This window comes from Coptis chinensis, chromosome 7 (assembly GCF_015680905.1).
Source record: "Coptis chinensis isolate HL-2020 chromosome 7, ASM1568090v1, whole genome shotgun sequence".
Classification (NCBI taxonomy): Eukaryota; Viridiplantae; Streptophyta; class Magnoliopsida; order Ranunculales; family Ranunculaceae; genus Coptis; species Coptis chinensis.
The window spans coordinates 59,125,955-59,140,115 of NC_141462.1; the positions used below are offsets into that span (position 1 = coordinate 59,125,955).

Sequence of the window (14,161 nt, forward strand, 5' to 3'; positions counted from 1 at the left end):
TGGGCTGAAGATGATATCCATAATTTTGATTCACTAGAACAAGGCTGCAGTTATTTTGGTAGGTAGAATTTGCATTGCTCGGAACTTGATTTTGACCTTGTTGGCGCTGCTGATTATTCCCTTGATGGTATGGAATATAGTTGGTGGATGGTAGAACAAGCGGATAGGTGAAACATGGAGGAGCCATCTGCTGTGTATTTGGTCGCCAAGCGAGATTCGGATGTTGTCTCCATGGTGCATTAGGGATGTTGGATGCACAAGCTTCTTCAGATGTTTGGGCAGTGGAGTCATATAACAACGGATAATATGTACCAAGATGGTCAGGACTTAGGTAAAGAAAACATGGGGAAGTGTTAACGTTCATGACCTGTTTGGGTTTTTTATCGTTTACTTGAACTACGAGAGCATCTACCTTCTTGGTTAGGAACTGAAGCTTATTCAGATGTTTGGGCAGTGGAGTCATATAACAACGGATAATATGTACCAAGATGGTCAGGACTTAGGCATGCAAAGAAAACATGGGGAAGTGTTAACATTCATGACTTGTTTGGGTTTTTTATCGTTTACTTGAACTGCGAGAGCATCTACCTTCTTGGTTAGGAACCGAAGCTTTAATATTGTAGTGAGTATACTTCAAAAGAGTTAAGATTAGGAGTTGAGGTTTATCCTAAATTGTTTAGAGTTTGAGTAAGGGAGATATGAAGAAGAAAAGTAGACTCCTTGTAGGATTAATTAGAATGGTTCTAAGCTAATGAACTTAAAAGCTTTGATTGTTTGATTTAAATGACTTGAAAACATGAAAGGAAGATTGATTAAAAGGAAATGAAAACAACAAACAAGATTGAAGATTAAAACAAATAACAAATAACAAGTTTGATTAAAATAAAGAAAATGTAATAACAAGTTGATTGAAATAAACTAAAACAACAAGAAATTAAAAATATGAATTTAAAAACAAGACAAGAAAATAAACAAACCAAATGGCTTGGATCCTAAAACAATGGATGAGTTCTCTCTCCCTTGCTTTTTGCTGATATACCCCTACTTTTGCTATTTATAGATTTGCCCTTCTCCATTACAAACAAGACACCTCACCCCTTTCACTTTTGCTTTTGCTTTTTGGTGCCTTCTTAACCAAGGTAGGCTTAGGGATAAGTCTTCATAATTTGAAATAAAGGCCTCCATCATTGGTCTTCTGATTTGAGGTCTTTAACTGTTGACTTTGATCATTGACTTTGACCGATTGACTTGATTTTTTCAGCACTTTTTCATAGCAGCTATTGGTCTTCATAATAAGCGTGATTAATGCTCCTTTTGGTGCTAAGACGCAGCTTTTATGATAAGTGGTCTGAAATACTCATTAACCTAAAAAAGGTAGTAAAAGCTATGAGCTGTCTTTTCGTTAAGCGTAAGATGGACTATTGTGTGATGATGTTTCCTTATCAAGAAACACAAATATTTTGTTGATGATCAAAGAACAACTAGAAGTATTGAATCAATAAGAAGAAGAGATTTAGAAGATGATGAGTTGAACCACGTTCTTTAATGGCTGCCTACATATCCTATGTATAGGAATCAAACTCAAAGCGTAGTTCAACTATTCTATTTATAAGAATAGATGAGATTTCCCAATTAGTGTTTAACTAGGAAACCGTCTCTTGTTAAGTATCACCTTGATGAATAGATAAGGTTTCCCAATTAGTGTTTAACTAGGAGACCGTCTCTTGTTAAGTCTCATCTTGACTCTTCTAGAAGCCCCATGTTTCCCAAGTCAAATAGGTCTCCTTTATTAACTTAAACAACAGAAAAACATGTTTACGTTCGGAGTCGTAGTTAGAGCTCCGAGCCTAGTAGTTGAGCTCCGGATTTGGAGTTCATAGTTAGGAGTTGGTTATACGAACCTACAACTCCAACTACTTCCAAAGCCCACGAACCTGCTCCGAACCTAGTAGTTGAGTTCCATATTTAGAGTTCATAGTTAGGAGTTGGTTATACGAACCTACAACTCTAACTAGTTCCAAAGTCCACGAACCTCTTCTTCTTGTCTCACTTCCGAACCTAGGAAGTAAGAGGATTTGGACTTGAAGTGTGTTCTGGTACTTTCTACCCACACCAAGACCATATCCGAGCCTTACGAAGATGCTACCACGTGTTACATATCTATTTGCTAAAATATGCACACATAGATGCCCCCCTTTTTTATTCATGGGTTGTGAATCAAACCCTTAAGGAAAAAGGCCGGGTAAAAATGTACGCGACATCTTATGCCTCGATTTTCTTTGTGGAATGTATCGGCCAAATTTTGCATTACTTTAGTGCAAGGAACTGTAAATTCAGACCTGCCATGACCATGCCCTGAACCTTGTATATTAGGCCGAACCTGGTGAAAACCGGTCCTACCATGCCTTGTGATGATCCGGACTTGAACATTAGGAACTTGGTGAAATCCGGACATACAATGCCTTGTGAAATCTGGACTTGAACTCCTGCAAGTGCAACCTGGAACTGAGCCTTGCGAAACTTGAATTGTTGAACATGAAACTCTTTTAGGTTCGGGCACGTTCATATTATATAACCCGTAAGTGTAACTTTTTTTTTTTTTTTTTAGGTCCGGACATGTGACCCAGAGCTATAACCTTTTTTTTTTTTTTTTTTTTTTTTCTTTAGGTCCGGACATGGACCCCTGAACTTGGGCTCACATCCCATAAGCCCCTGAACTTGCAGCAATTGTCATGAGCGAACTCATTCATAAAGATCCTACTCGATTTCCTATCTTAGATGCTGCTGATTTGCCATCCGCTTTCCTGGAGGCTATAATTGATGGTATTATTTCCTTGTAAGCAATGCCAAAATCCTTCAACACATCAGCATCTGTGGACCCCAATTCAGAAACCATACTGCTAGAACCTTTCAACACAAAGTTGGACAAAGACAGGAAAGAATTCTGACGACCTCCATTTTCTTTCCAGAGTCAAGGTCAGCTAGATGAATCCCACTCACCGAAATTAAAGTTTCATTTGTTGCCTTCAGACGTTCCCTAAAAAATGTGCATAGTGTTCGAACTAGAGTAGCAGAATGTTGAGGTGAAAAGTTCCTGAAAGCAACAGATATACTCTGCCCAACTGAAAGTGTAAGCGGCATTAGTGGTAAAGTGAACAACTGCAGAACAGCTTCAATCCCTTTCTTATCAATAAATATACGGCAACGCTCAAGTACATGCATCCGTCGTTAGTTCATGAAACTCTGAAGATCTTGTTGCAAACAGAATATGCAAGAACATAGGCAGTAGCAGCAACAAGCTAGTAGCAACTCCAGCAGGAACACCTTGAGCAGTTTTCAGGAGTCCGTTGACCATCCTCTCAAATATGTTAGATGAATTGACATCACAATCATAATTTATGAAAATATCCACCAAGATCTGTGAATCAACACAAAGCTTTTCCAAAAACTTGAGTACTATCATCTTCTGCTGAAAATTTGGTAGAGCAACATTTTCTAAGACTCTGAGAACTATCATAGGAAAGAATACACCAATTTCTGCCTTCAATCCAGCTCTAAATCTTGATACCAAGCTAATAAATATGGAACACTAAAGCTGAAAACGATCATAAGGGTAGAAGCATTGTTCTTCAACAAGGATAGACATAAGTATCGCTTTTAACAAAGACTCCAAAAACTGTCTACTAGTCCTAAAGATAGCTCCAAAGATTCTCTAATAAAATCTTCAAAAGCTCCAACAATCTTCCCACGATCAACGTAGGATCGGTCAACGCCCTCTTTCGGAGGCGTCTTCATAAACGAATTTTACAAAGAGCTCTAAACACCAAGAACGATCCCTCCTCCTCGGTTTATTCCCAATATGAATTTTCAAATCATCATCTCTATCCGTCTCTCCATCCGCCAACTCCCCTTTCCTCCCTTCTAAAGCAGTCTTATACATACTAATCTCCCAATACTTAGCATCCAACATATCCTTATCTGCTGAATCCAACAAATCCGCCAGATTCGTAGTCTCAACCGTGGTAGTCTCAAACGCCCCATCATCAGTACTCTAATAGCTTGTTGCAAACTACTCATCCGGAATTGAGTCATCAGTATTCTAATAGCTTGGTGCAAACTACTCATCCGGAATTGAGTCATCAGGAGATGTGAAGCCCACTACTTATCCGAAATTGAGTCATCCGAAATTGAGTCATCAGGAGATATGAAACCCACTACTTATCTAGAATTGAGTCATTCGGAAGAGAGAATAAAGGAGAATCTTTATACTTGTTGAATCCTTCCTTGAATTTGTCTCCCTGCTGAACTCCTTTTCTCTTTATATTTGTATAACTCCTTTTAGTTATGAACACTATATAAACCTCCTGTGAGCCTCCATTACCACCTCAAATTTATAGTTAGACTTTTCTGTGATAATTTCTCCATTAGCAGACTGCCAGACACAAGGTGTTGAACCTGTACTTTGTTTGATTGATTGAGAGATTGAGTCCAAAGTGTGCTAAGGTTTGTGTAGAAGAACTTGAAGTTTTGGGTGTCAAGGTGTCAATAGCCACGTTTTTTTGTCTAAAGTTTTACTTTCAATGTCTCACCCATCAGCTTCGGGTCCTTTAAATAGCAAGGCAGTTTCGGATTCAGTACTGGGCAATGCCGTTTCAGGTTCAATTGCTATAGCAGTTCGGGTTATAAAGCAATTACCAATGTTTCTCTTCGACGGCGCCGAAAACTAAAATCCCCACTTTTAATCGGAATATTATCCCATTCGGTGATATTTGGATTTGGAAAAAGATCCGTAACACATTTGCAATTCCAAAAGAAATCAGAATTGAATATCCATGGATTTGCCGACCTTGGAACCGATGAAAATCCCTTGATATTCCTTTGGATCTGCTGAAAGTTGGACTCGACTCTTTGCCTTCGTTTATGGCAGATGCTCTTGAGTACTTCCAAGTCTCAATCAACAGAGTAATGCCTTGGTTTGTTCGCAATGTCACATACATGCACATATTGGGACGAAAGCACAATATATTGGTGACTTGCGGAGTGATATCATACTTCTATAAACTGATGATCCTAAATAATGGAGACTGCACTCTTTCTGCTAAACCAGGAGTTGAACGCGTCATATTATACGAAGGTAAAAACAACGATGACTACTGGCGTAAATATGCTATCCGTGTAACTGGTGGTGAATGGGGTGATGTCACCTTTGATAATAATCGAAAGAGGATCTGGTCCGGCTTTTCTTTTTTAAAGGAGAGAGTGGACGTGGGACTCCCGTCTCTAACTACTGTGGAACGAGATGCTGTGATAGCCCTTATTGCACTCCCAAACTCCGATAAATGCCCTGCGTCCATAGTTCCAGACCCATTATTAATCTCAGAGTATCTGACTATGTCACCAATGGAGTTGCAAGCTTTGGAGCCCGGAGTTGGGTATATAGGTGGGAACCCCAAAACTGCTATAACTTCGTACCCAAGGGAGGCCTTTATGGCAAAGAAGGTCTTTGGTCTTATTTCCAAGTCAAATTCTATCATAAAAAAGGGAGCTCCGAGCAAATCAAATAAACCTCCTCCCAAGGTTGTCAGGTTTGCGAAGGTGAGTAAGACGAAGGTGAGTAAGGCTATAAAAAAAAAACATACCGAACGAGGAATTGGGCAAGCTTCCAACGCTATCATTCTCGATGAAGATGAAAATCCCATTAGAACTGAAAGTCTAGAGTGCGTTCAATCCTCAGGAATCAAGAGTACAGTGGAAACACCGAACCTTCAACTTTCTGTTTATGATACAAATAAGTCAAATGTTGAAGTGGGTGGTGACACTATGGGGGTAGATAGTAATGTCGAGTTCCCTTTGACTGATATTGAAAATGTGGACTTCATGCAATCCGATCCAGAATTGATAACGAACCTCGAAAATGTGGAACAAACCTACTCTACTAGTATTGTATCTGACAATAACCGTGTTCCATCCATTAAGTCGAATAAAAGGAAATCTCCTTCTCCAATTTCCCAAGATGAGGACATTCACTTAAGGAAAAAGAGTAAATTGACATCTTTGTTCCAGTTCCGAGAGTGCTTGGATTACCAGAGAATCCCTTGATTACTGACCAAGATACGCTTAAGGACCCTAGAGTTGCTTTGGGATTGGTTGAATCTATGAGGCTTCCCAAAGAGAAAACAAAACATAAAAGAGTACTTCGCGCAACGGCAGGCCTGGAATGAATGTGTCGACATATGTTGAAGGTAACCATTTTGTACTTCAATTCCTTACATCGTTTCCGGTTGTCTTTTTGTTTATATACACTAGCTCCTGATACATAAATTGTAATTCTTCTGGCACTGCAGGCTAGCATGGATGCATCCACGACTTATGCTCTGTTGCGTAAGAATCAGGATGAAGTGGATAAATTCACAAGAGAGAAAGGTGACTTGACGAAGCAACTCCTCATATCCAACCAAAAGATTAAAAGATTAGAAGGTGATTATGATATAAGCAAGAGGAAGAATGAAAGCCTAGCCAATGAGATTGAGCAGGTCAGAGCCGTTCAGAGAGATCTTAGAAAGACCAGAGAGAAGAACAAGAATCTTGAAAGAGACCTTGAATTCACCAAACTTGAGCATCAAGAAGTTCTTAAAGTAAAAAACAACTTAGCCGAACGAGCTTCCCACTTTGACGGCTGTCGTGAGGCATGGCAAGCTGATCAAAACCGTTTGAATGGCGAGTTTGCAACGTTGAAGAATCAAAAGATGTATTATGAGGATAAAGCCACGGCTTTACAAAAAGAACTGGACCCTTTAAAATCCGAGCTATCGGGTTAACAAAAGTGCAGCGTTGATGTAAACTAGAGTTGATAGGCTCTCGGTTGATAAATAGGGAGTTGGGAGAATCACTAAGCAAAGCTAACGCAGAGCTTGAGCTACTTGAGAGATCAACTTGCATCTCCTTCCAATTCCTTGCTTGCCCCAGCCCGATTCTCGAAGTTCCCGAAAGGAGCGTAAAAGGAGGTGAACGAATTCTACACCGAAGCTAGTTGATGTGGTTAGTTGAAGCCTACAAGAATGGTATCTCCACCGCTTGTCGCGTGCTTGGCATTCTTGAACCAGAGAGTACGACAAGCGATATGGTGAGAAACTTGATCAAGCTTGGGCATCCGGAACCCTCCCCTCATGATGATGGCCCCCGTATCCCGATCTTGAGATTGATGTTGACAAACTTCAAGAGAAGTTAGAGGATGATTTGGCCTCACAAAAGTATCAAAAAGGTTCCGAGGGGGAAGGTTTGGAAGTAGGTTCTGAAGAAGACCATGATGCAGATGTGCATGAGGCAGAGGAATTGACTAATAACTCGCCTGTAGCTCCTGAAGAAACCTGATTCTGTCCCGATAAGTAAATCCTTAAAATGCTATTAAGTTGCAATTTACTTATCTATTAGCAATTGAATTTTGATTAGCTATACTTGAGTATTTATTTTGAGTGAAACTTTGCTAAATTTGATTCAAAATAATCAAGTATGCGTGCTATCAAACGTGGAGTTCCTGACTAGCTAGGAAATGAAATTCCGAACTTGGACAAGTTCCGAACGTGGAGTTCCAGACTAGTTAGGAAGTAGAGTTTCGAACGTGGAGTTCCTAACTAGCTAGTAAGTGGAGTTTGGAACTTGGACAAGTTCCAAATGTGAAGTTCCAGGCTAGCTAGGAAGTGGTGTTCTTTTCTCCTTATTTGCATAAATATGTATACACAGATGCCCTACTTTTCTGTCATACGATGGTTGCACTTTCGACCATTGAGGGAAAATGACAAAAGTGTTGAATTATATTTTATACAAATTCATATTCCGAATCTTAGAAAAACAAGGTTTTGTAGGAAAATAGGGTTTGTCCCTGTGTCAATTCCTGTAAATACCTTTAGTTTTATTAAGAAATAAGACTTTGTAGGAACGTAGGGTGTGCCCCCAGATATTATTTCTGTAGAGTCCTTAAATGATCGATATCTAATGCATAAAACGACACTTATAAGCATAAGGCATTAGAATTGCGCTTAGCTAGATAAAATCCAAGCTAAGTGTAAACTTTCTTAAGCACACACATGGAACAACATATGAGATCTTTCACTCATTATCCAAAGAAAGCTTTCTTAAGGTTCTGATACAAGTGTGGCCAACATATGGGATCTCGCACCCAACATCCAAAAAGTATCCCAACATAAAAATAATAAATTAAAAGAAACAACACTCTGAAAAGAGAAATATAACTTTTATTAAAAATACTTGTGGAAATTCGCAGTGTTCCATGGGTAACGCTCTAACAAAGAGAAAGATAACTACTATTGAAAATACTTGCGCAAGTTTGCAGTATTCCAAGGTTTAACAAAAACTTCACCATCCATGGATTTAAGATAGTAACTACCATTGCCAACTATCCTATCAACGACATACGGACCTTCCCAATTAGCTCCTAACTTCTTAGGCCCGGGGTCCATACGGAGGACCAAATCCCCTTCCTTGAAAGATCGAGGTCGTACTCTTTTATCAAAAGACCTTTTCAGCTGGTGCTGATAAGATGCTAGTCGTAAGGCTACAGATTCTCTTTTTTCATCCAACAAGTCTAATTCCCGACAAAGAATTTCCTCATTGTCGAGGGTGAGTACTAAATCTGACTTCTGGGTAGTGACCCTCATCTCAATAGGAAGGACAGCTTCGGTACCATAAGTGAGAGTGAAAGGTGATTCTCCAGTCGAACGTCGAGGAGTTGTTCGGTAGGCCCAAAGTACTTTAGGAAACTCCTTAACCCACAATCCGCTTCTCTCCATGAGTTTCCGTTTTAAATTATCCAAAATAACGCGGTTAGAGGCTTCCGCCTGACCGTTACCTTGAGGATATCCAGGAGAAGAGAAAAGTTGCACAATGCCCCAATCTCGCAAAAGCGTGTGTTTTGGTGCCCCGAAATTGTGTCCCATTATCAGAAAGAATGACTTTAGGTAATCCGAACCTGCAAATGATATTGTTCCAGATGAACTTCGTGACATCAACCTCCCTGATATTCGCTAAAGGAACTGCCTCTATCCACTTAGTAAAATAATCTGTTACAACTAAAAGGAACTTCATGTTACCAGGAGCTATTGGTAGAGGACCAACAATGTCCATTCCCCATTGAGCGAATGGCCACGGAGATGCCAGAGGATGGAGTTCTTCGGCTGGAACATGGATGTAGTTAGCATATCTTTGGCAAGCATCACACTTCCGGACATAGGCGTCCGCATCTTTAAGCATATAAGGCCAAAAGTACCCCTGCCAGAGAGTATCTTGAGTACCAAAGATCTGCCCCCAAAGATGATTTCCACATTCGCCCGAAAGTGTATCTCTTCAAGTAAAGTATGAGCCTCGACATGAGTAACACATCGCAGGTGAGGTCCTAAGTAAGACTTCTTATACAAGTTCTCACCAACAAGTAAATAACGTCCCACTTTGGCTAACAACTGTGCTTTTTGTTTTCTCTGCTTGGGAAGAGTGCCATCTAAAAGATAAGAATGATCTGGATCCATCCAGTCCCCACCGGAGCTTGCAAAATTGGAGCCACAAGACAAACTAATTCTTTTTCAATACTAGGAACCGACCGATATTCGACGGAATGGAACGAGCTTCAATATCCCCAAGCAAAGAAGCTAAGTAGGCAAGTGAATCGGCATGCCCGTTGTCCGATCTAGGCAAATTAATGAAATTTAGATCTTCAAAATGAGAAGTAAGAGATCTAACCAACTCCAAGTATTGAGCCAGCCACGAGGGTCTCGAAGCCAGAACCACCCTCAATCTGTTGCACTGACTAATTGAGAGTCGCTGAATCCGTGAGATGTCGTACTCCTAAGTTTAATGTCATAGACAAGCCCGCTAGCATAGCTTCAGACTCGGCCAGTTTGTTAGATGCCTTGAACCCCAAATGCACCGGATTTTTCTAACTTAGTGTTATCCGGAGTCAAGAGTACCGCACCAATACCTGCTCCTTGGTCATTGGAAGATCCATCTCTAACAACTTCCAACCTGGGATATGACTCCAAGGTCGAACCTGACTATGAGGAAGTGAGTTAGGTTCGTCTAACTCCATAAAAGCAGGAGGTGACTTTTCTGAATCTGCTACCGTTGCCAAGGCTGAGGTATCTAGAGGAAAATCAATCAAGAACTCAGCCAAAGCTTGCCCCTTCTCAGAAATTCTCAGCACATAAATAATGTCAAATTCCCCTAATTGAATGGACCATTTCAAGAGACGTCCGGCCCTATCTAGTCTTGCCAAGACCGACTTCAAAGGATACTCAATGATGACTCTGATGGTGTGTGCTTGGAAGTATGGTCAAGTAGCTCAAAGAAGAAAGATTAGAGCTAGAGCTATTCTCTCAATCTTCTGATATCGTGTTTCGGCATCTAGGAGGGCTCTACTAACAAAGTAGATAGGCTTTTCGATATTCCTCTCATCAATTTGTACTAATACAGCGCTGATGCCATGCTCGGAAGAGGCTAAGTATAACCCTAAAACGTCTCCTTGCTTCGGGGTAGTGAGCACGGGAGGGGAGGACAAATAATTTTTTAAGTCCTTAAAAGCCATCTCACATTCGTTGGTCCAATCAAAGCGTATATTCTTCCTTAGTAACTTGTACAGAACCTGACACTTATCCGAACTTCTACTAATGAACCTGTTAAGCGGCAAGAAGGCAACCCAACACGTACCTCTTTCGGAGACCTTGGAGAAGGCATATCAAGAATAGCTTTGATCTGGTCCGGGTTAGCTTCAATTCCACGTTTAGTAACCAGATGTCCTAAGAATTTCCCGGAGGTAACACCGAAGGTACATTTAGCTGGGTTAAGTTTCATCCGATACTTTCTCAGGATCTGGAAAGACGCACGAAGGTGTACAAGATGATCAAACTTCTATTTACTTTTGATCAGGAGGTCGTGAACATAGACTTCGACAAAATCACCGATATGATCTTTGAACATCGTTGTGACCAAGCGTTGGTACGTTGCCCCTGCATTTTTTAAACCAAAAGGCATAACCCGATAACAATATGTTCCCTGTGCCGTGATGAAAGTAGTATGCTCTTGATCAGGAGGGTACATGAGTATCTGGTTGTAACCCGAAAAGCCGTCACAGAAAGAGAAGATCTCATGTCCTGCAGTGGCATCGACCAATGTGTCAATACGAGGAAGAGGAAAACAATCCTTCTTACAGTGCTTGTTCACATCCGTATAATCGACACACGTTCGCCAGTTCCCATTCTTTTTCTTGACAGCTACAACGTTAGAGATCCAAGTAGGGTATGTGATCTTTCGTATGTACTTAGCCTTAAGCAATTTATCCACCTCTTTGTCGATAGCCTCAGTACGTTCGGGACCCATCTTTCTGAGTTTCTGCTTAACTGGCACGACGTTCGGATCCAAATTGAGCTTATGGCAGGCGATGGAGGGATCAATTCCAGGCATATCCTCATAACTCCAAGCAAATACATCTCGGAATTCTTGTAAGAAATTTATCAACTCTTCTCTAGTCTTCGGGTCCAACATGGTGCCAATTGAGACTCGTCGAGGTTCGGAACCATCTCCTATGTCGACTTCGTCAAACGGTTCTAATGTTGGGGGAGTCCTCCTCTCATCCAGCCCTATAGAATCTAATGGAATTATATCCAAAGGTGCCAACACTATGTCTTGAGAGGGAGACTCGTTCTGTAATTGCTATTTGGCAGTGCACCAACCCGCCCATGTTATTGGGCAGTTCGAACCATTTTTAGAAGAGCTGCATAGCATCGCTTGGAAGCTTGTTGATCTCCTTTGATCACCACGATATTGCCTTGGTGAGGGAACTTCAAGGTTTGGTGATAAGTACTTGGAACCGCTTTCAAGCGATGAAGCCAACTCCTACCAAGAATAGCATTATATTGCGTAACTCCCCTGACAATCGTGAAGTTGACATTTAGAGCGACGTCAGCAGCTTTGATGTAAATTCAATCTCTCTCCTATGCGTGATCGGCCATGTCACCATTAAATCCATACAAAGAAGATTTCACGGGACAAAGTTCCGTTTCTAGAATCGGCATTTGTTTGAAAGCATGATAGTAAAGTATATCTGCAGAACTCCCATGGTCGATGAGGATCCTATGCATATCACACCCAGCAACTTCTAAGGACAGAACCAACGCATCCGAGTGTGGAAAGAAAACCCCTTTTGCGTCGTCATCAGTGAAAACAACCGTGGAGTTAGATTCCTTGGTCGGTTTGGAAGTGACATTGTTAATGCTTCGCAAATGCTTCGCCTGTCTTTCCTGGTACCTTTGCCCTCTACTCAACTCTTCAAATGGGCGTTTAGAATTGCCCCCAGCGATCGTGTGAATCACTACCTTATCCGTTCCTGTCTCTGCATTGTGTACATTGGTGTCAGGAATTGCGGTAGTATTCTGAATCGGAGTACCCTTATATTCATCTAGTAACCCTCGGTCTACGAGATCCTAAATTCCATGTTTAAGAGACCTACAATTCTTAGTTCCATGACCAGCCTGTTTATGGAACTTACAGTATACGTTTGTATTCCTAGCTCCAATAGCACCGGGTTTCATCTTTGGAGGGTTCTTTAACATGTTCAAATCCAATAAACCCATGCAATTGAACCTCGTTAAATCTTTTGGTGAAATCCCTGATACGCTCGTCCTTTCGGATTTTCATATCAAATAGTGCATCAGCGGTTTTAATGTAGGGTCGGTTGCAACTGAATTTTGCAATGAAATTGATGGATAGTACCTTAAATTTGTGAATGCTGCCCATGGGTAGCATCGTGTACCAGATGAGTGCCGAGTCTGTCAAACTTGAAGCAAAATACCGGCACAAATAATGATCTTTCGTAGAAAGACCCACCATTGCTTGACGATAACCGAGCACATGAGAGACTGGATCTCCTTTGCCATTAAATTTAGAGAACTTCGGTGGTTTATAATCATGGGGGATGTATCCACTCATAACATGTCGTGAAAAATAAGTTCCAATGTCACCCTCGATTGCTGACCGAACAACTAACTCATCCATCTTGGTTGGTTTCGAACCTCGTAGTTCCTCTAGTCTTTGCGCCTTGAGTTGTGCAAGAGTAGTCGGTTCATGAATTTGAGTTCTCTTGTTGTTGTACCTCAGACCTAGACTCTCATAGTTCTCATCTTGATGATAACGTGGTTCCGGTTCTCGAGATCGAGTGGAGGAGTTTGCAAAATTGGATCGGGGAACTGAGGGATTCCGAGGCAATGAAGGTTCCCTTGAAACTGAAAGTCTTCTTCGTGCCGAGGTTGACCTTAATAGTTGTGGATTCTGGGCAAACACATTCGGACGTCCATCCCTCGTACCTTGAGAACTTGAATACCAAGAGAAGTCAGTTCCGTGTGAGCTCGAGTGTTGGGTGGGGTCCAATTCTGGATTATAATCCGAATCTGGTTGGTCGCTATGATACCCAGTGAAGTAAGGTATATAAGGTGTAGGGACGTAACCCTCACCAGGGTCGAGACTCGGTGGACGGAACTGCCCCCTCGCGTTTCCATCAAGAGGCAATACTCTTGGAGGTGAACGACCCTCCCCCGTCGCGGTAGTAGTCTTGTAAGAAACGCAAACGAGCCCCCGTCGACCACGCTCGCCATCACAAAGATCCATGATAGCTTGGTTGGTTATGGCAGATTGGGGAGTATCGTTGTTAGGCTCATTTTCTTCACTACCCTGTCCAAAACGACGATCTCCTCTACGTTCAGATTGTCTTTGAGAAGTAACATGTGGGTTATTGATCTCGTTATTCCCCTTGTTACTTTGATTCGCATTGGCTCTTGTAGTAACCATGATTTTGAATCAAAGTGAAGAAAATATATATATTTTTTTTTAAAGAACAACCAACCCAAAAAAAATTGGTGGGTAGGAGAACCTAGAACTGAAAAAATTTCGACCAAGAAATCAAATCAATTCTGTATAGTTTCCCACAGACGACGCCAATTATGTGATGATTTTTCCTAATCAAGAAACACAAATATTTTGTTGATGATCAAAGAACAACTAGAAGTATTGAATCAATAAGAAGAAGAGATTTAGAAGATGATGAGTTGAACCACGTTCTTTAATGGCTGCCTACGTATCCTGTGTATAGGAATCAAACTCAAAG

General features: G+C 41.1%; 1 protein-coding gene and 1 pseudogene across 1 annotated transcript; both read right to left on the minus strand.

Moving 5' to 3' along the window:
* Window positions 1-1,050: 1,050 nt before the first annotated feature.
* LOC147488168 (brefeldin A-inhibited guanine nucleotide-exchange protein 2 pseudogene) lies at window positions 1,051-4,997 on the minus strand (annotated as a pseudogene).
* Window positions 4,998-8,321: 3,324 nt separating this feature from the next.
* LOC147488169 (uncharacterized) lies at window positions 8,322-13,845 on the minus strand. The gene is made up of 8 exons (XM_086574288.1): window positions 13,023-13,845; window positions 12,048-12,394; window positions 11,736-11,898; window positions 10,923-11,651; window positions 10,714-10,802; window positions 9,989-10,189; window positions 9,108-9,315; window positions 8,322-8,986 (listed from the first exon to the last, which is right to left on the minus strand). Exons 1-8 carry the CDS (start codon window positions 13,843-13,845, stop codon window positions 8,322-8,324), a joined length of 3,225 nt encoding a protein of 1,074 aa, XP_086430414.1.
* Between the last annotated feature and the right edge of the window lie 316 nt (window positions 13,846-14,161).

Bases quoted from the DNA above. Each gene is read 5' to 3' on its own strand.
- LOC147488169 (XM_086574288.1), bottom strand. From the start codon at position 13,845: ATGGTTACTACAAGAGCCAATGCGAATCAAAGTAACAAGGGGAATAAC. The intron at 9,316-9,988 runs GTATTGGTGCGG...CTTTGGGGGCAG, and splicing joins TTCCAATGACCAAGGAGCAG to ATCTTTGGTACTCAAGATAC. The intron at 8,987-9,107 runs GTAACATGAAGT...TATCATTTGCAG, and splicing joins TCCTCTACCAATAGCTCCTG to GTTCGGATTACCTAAAGTCA.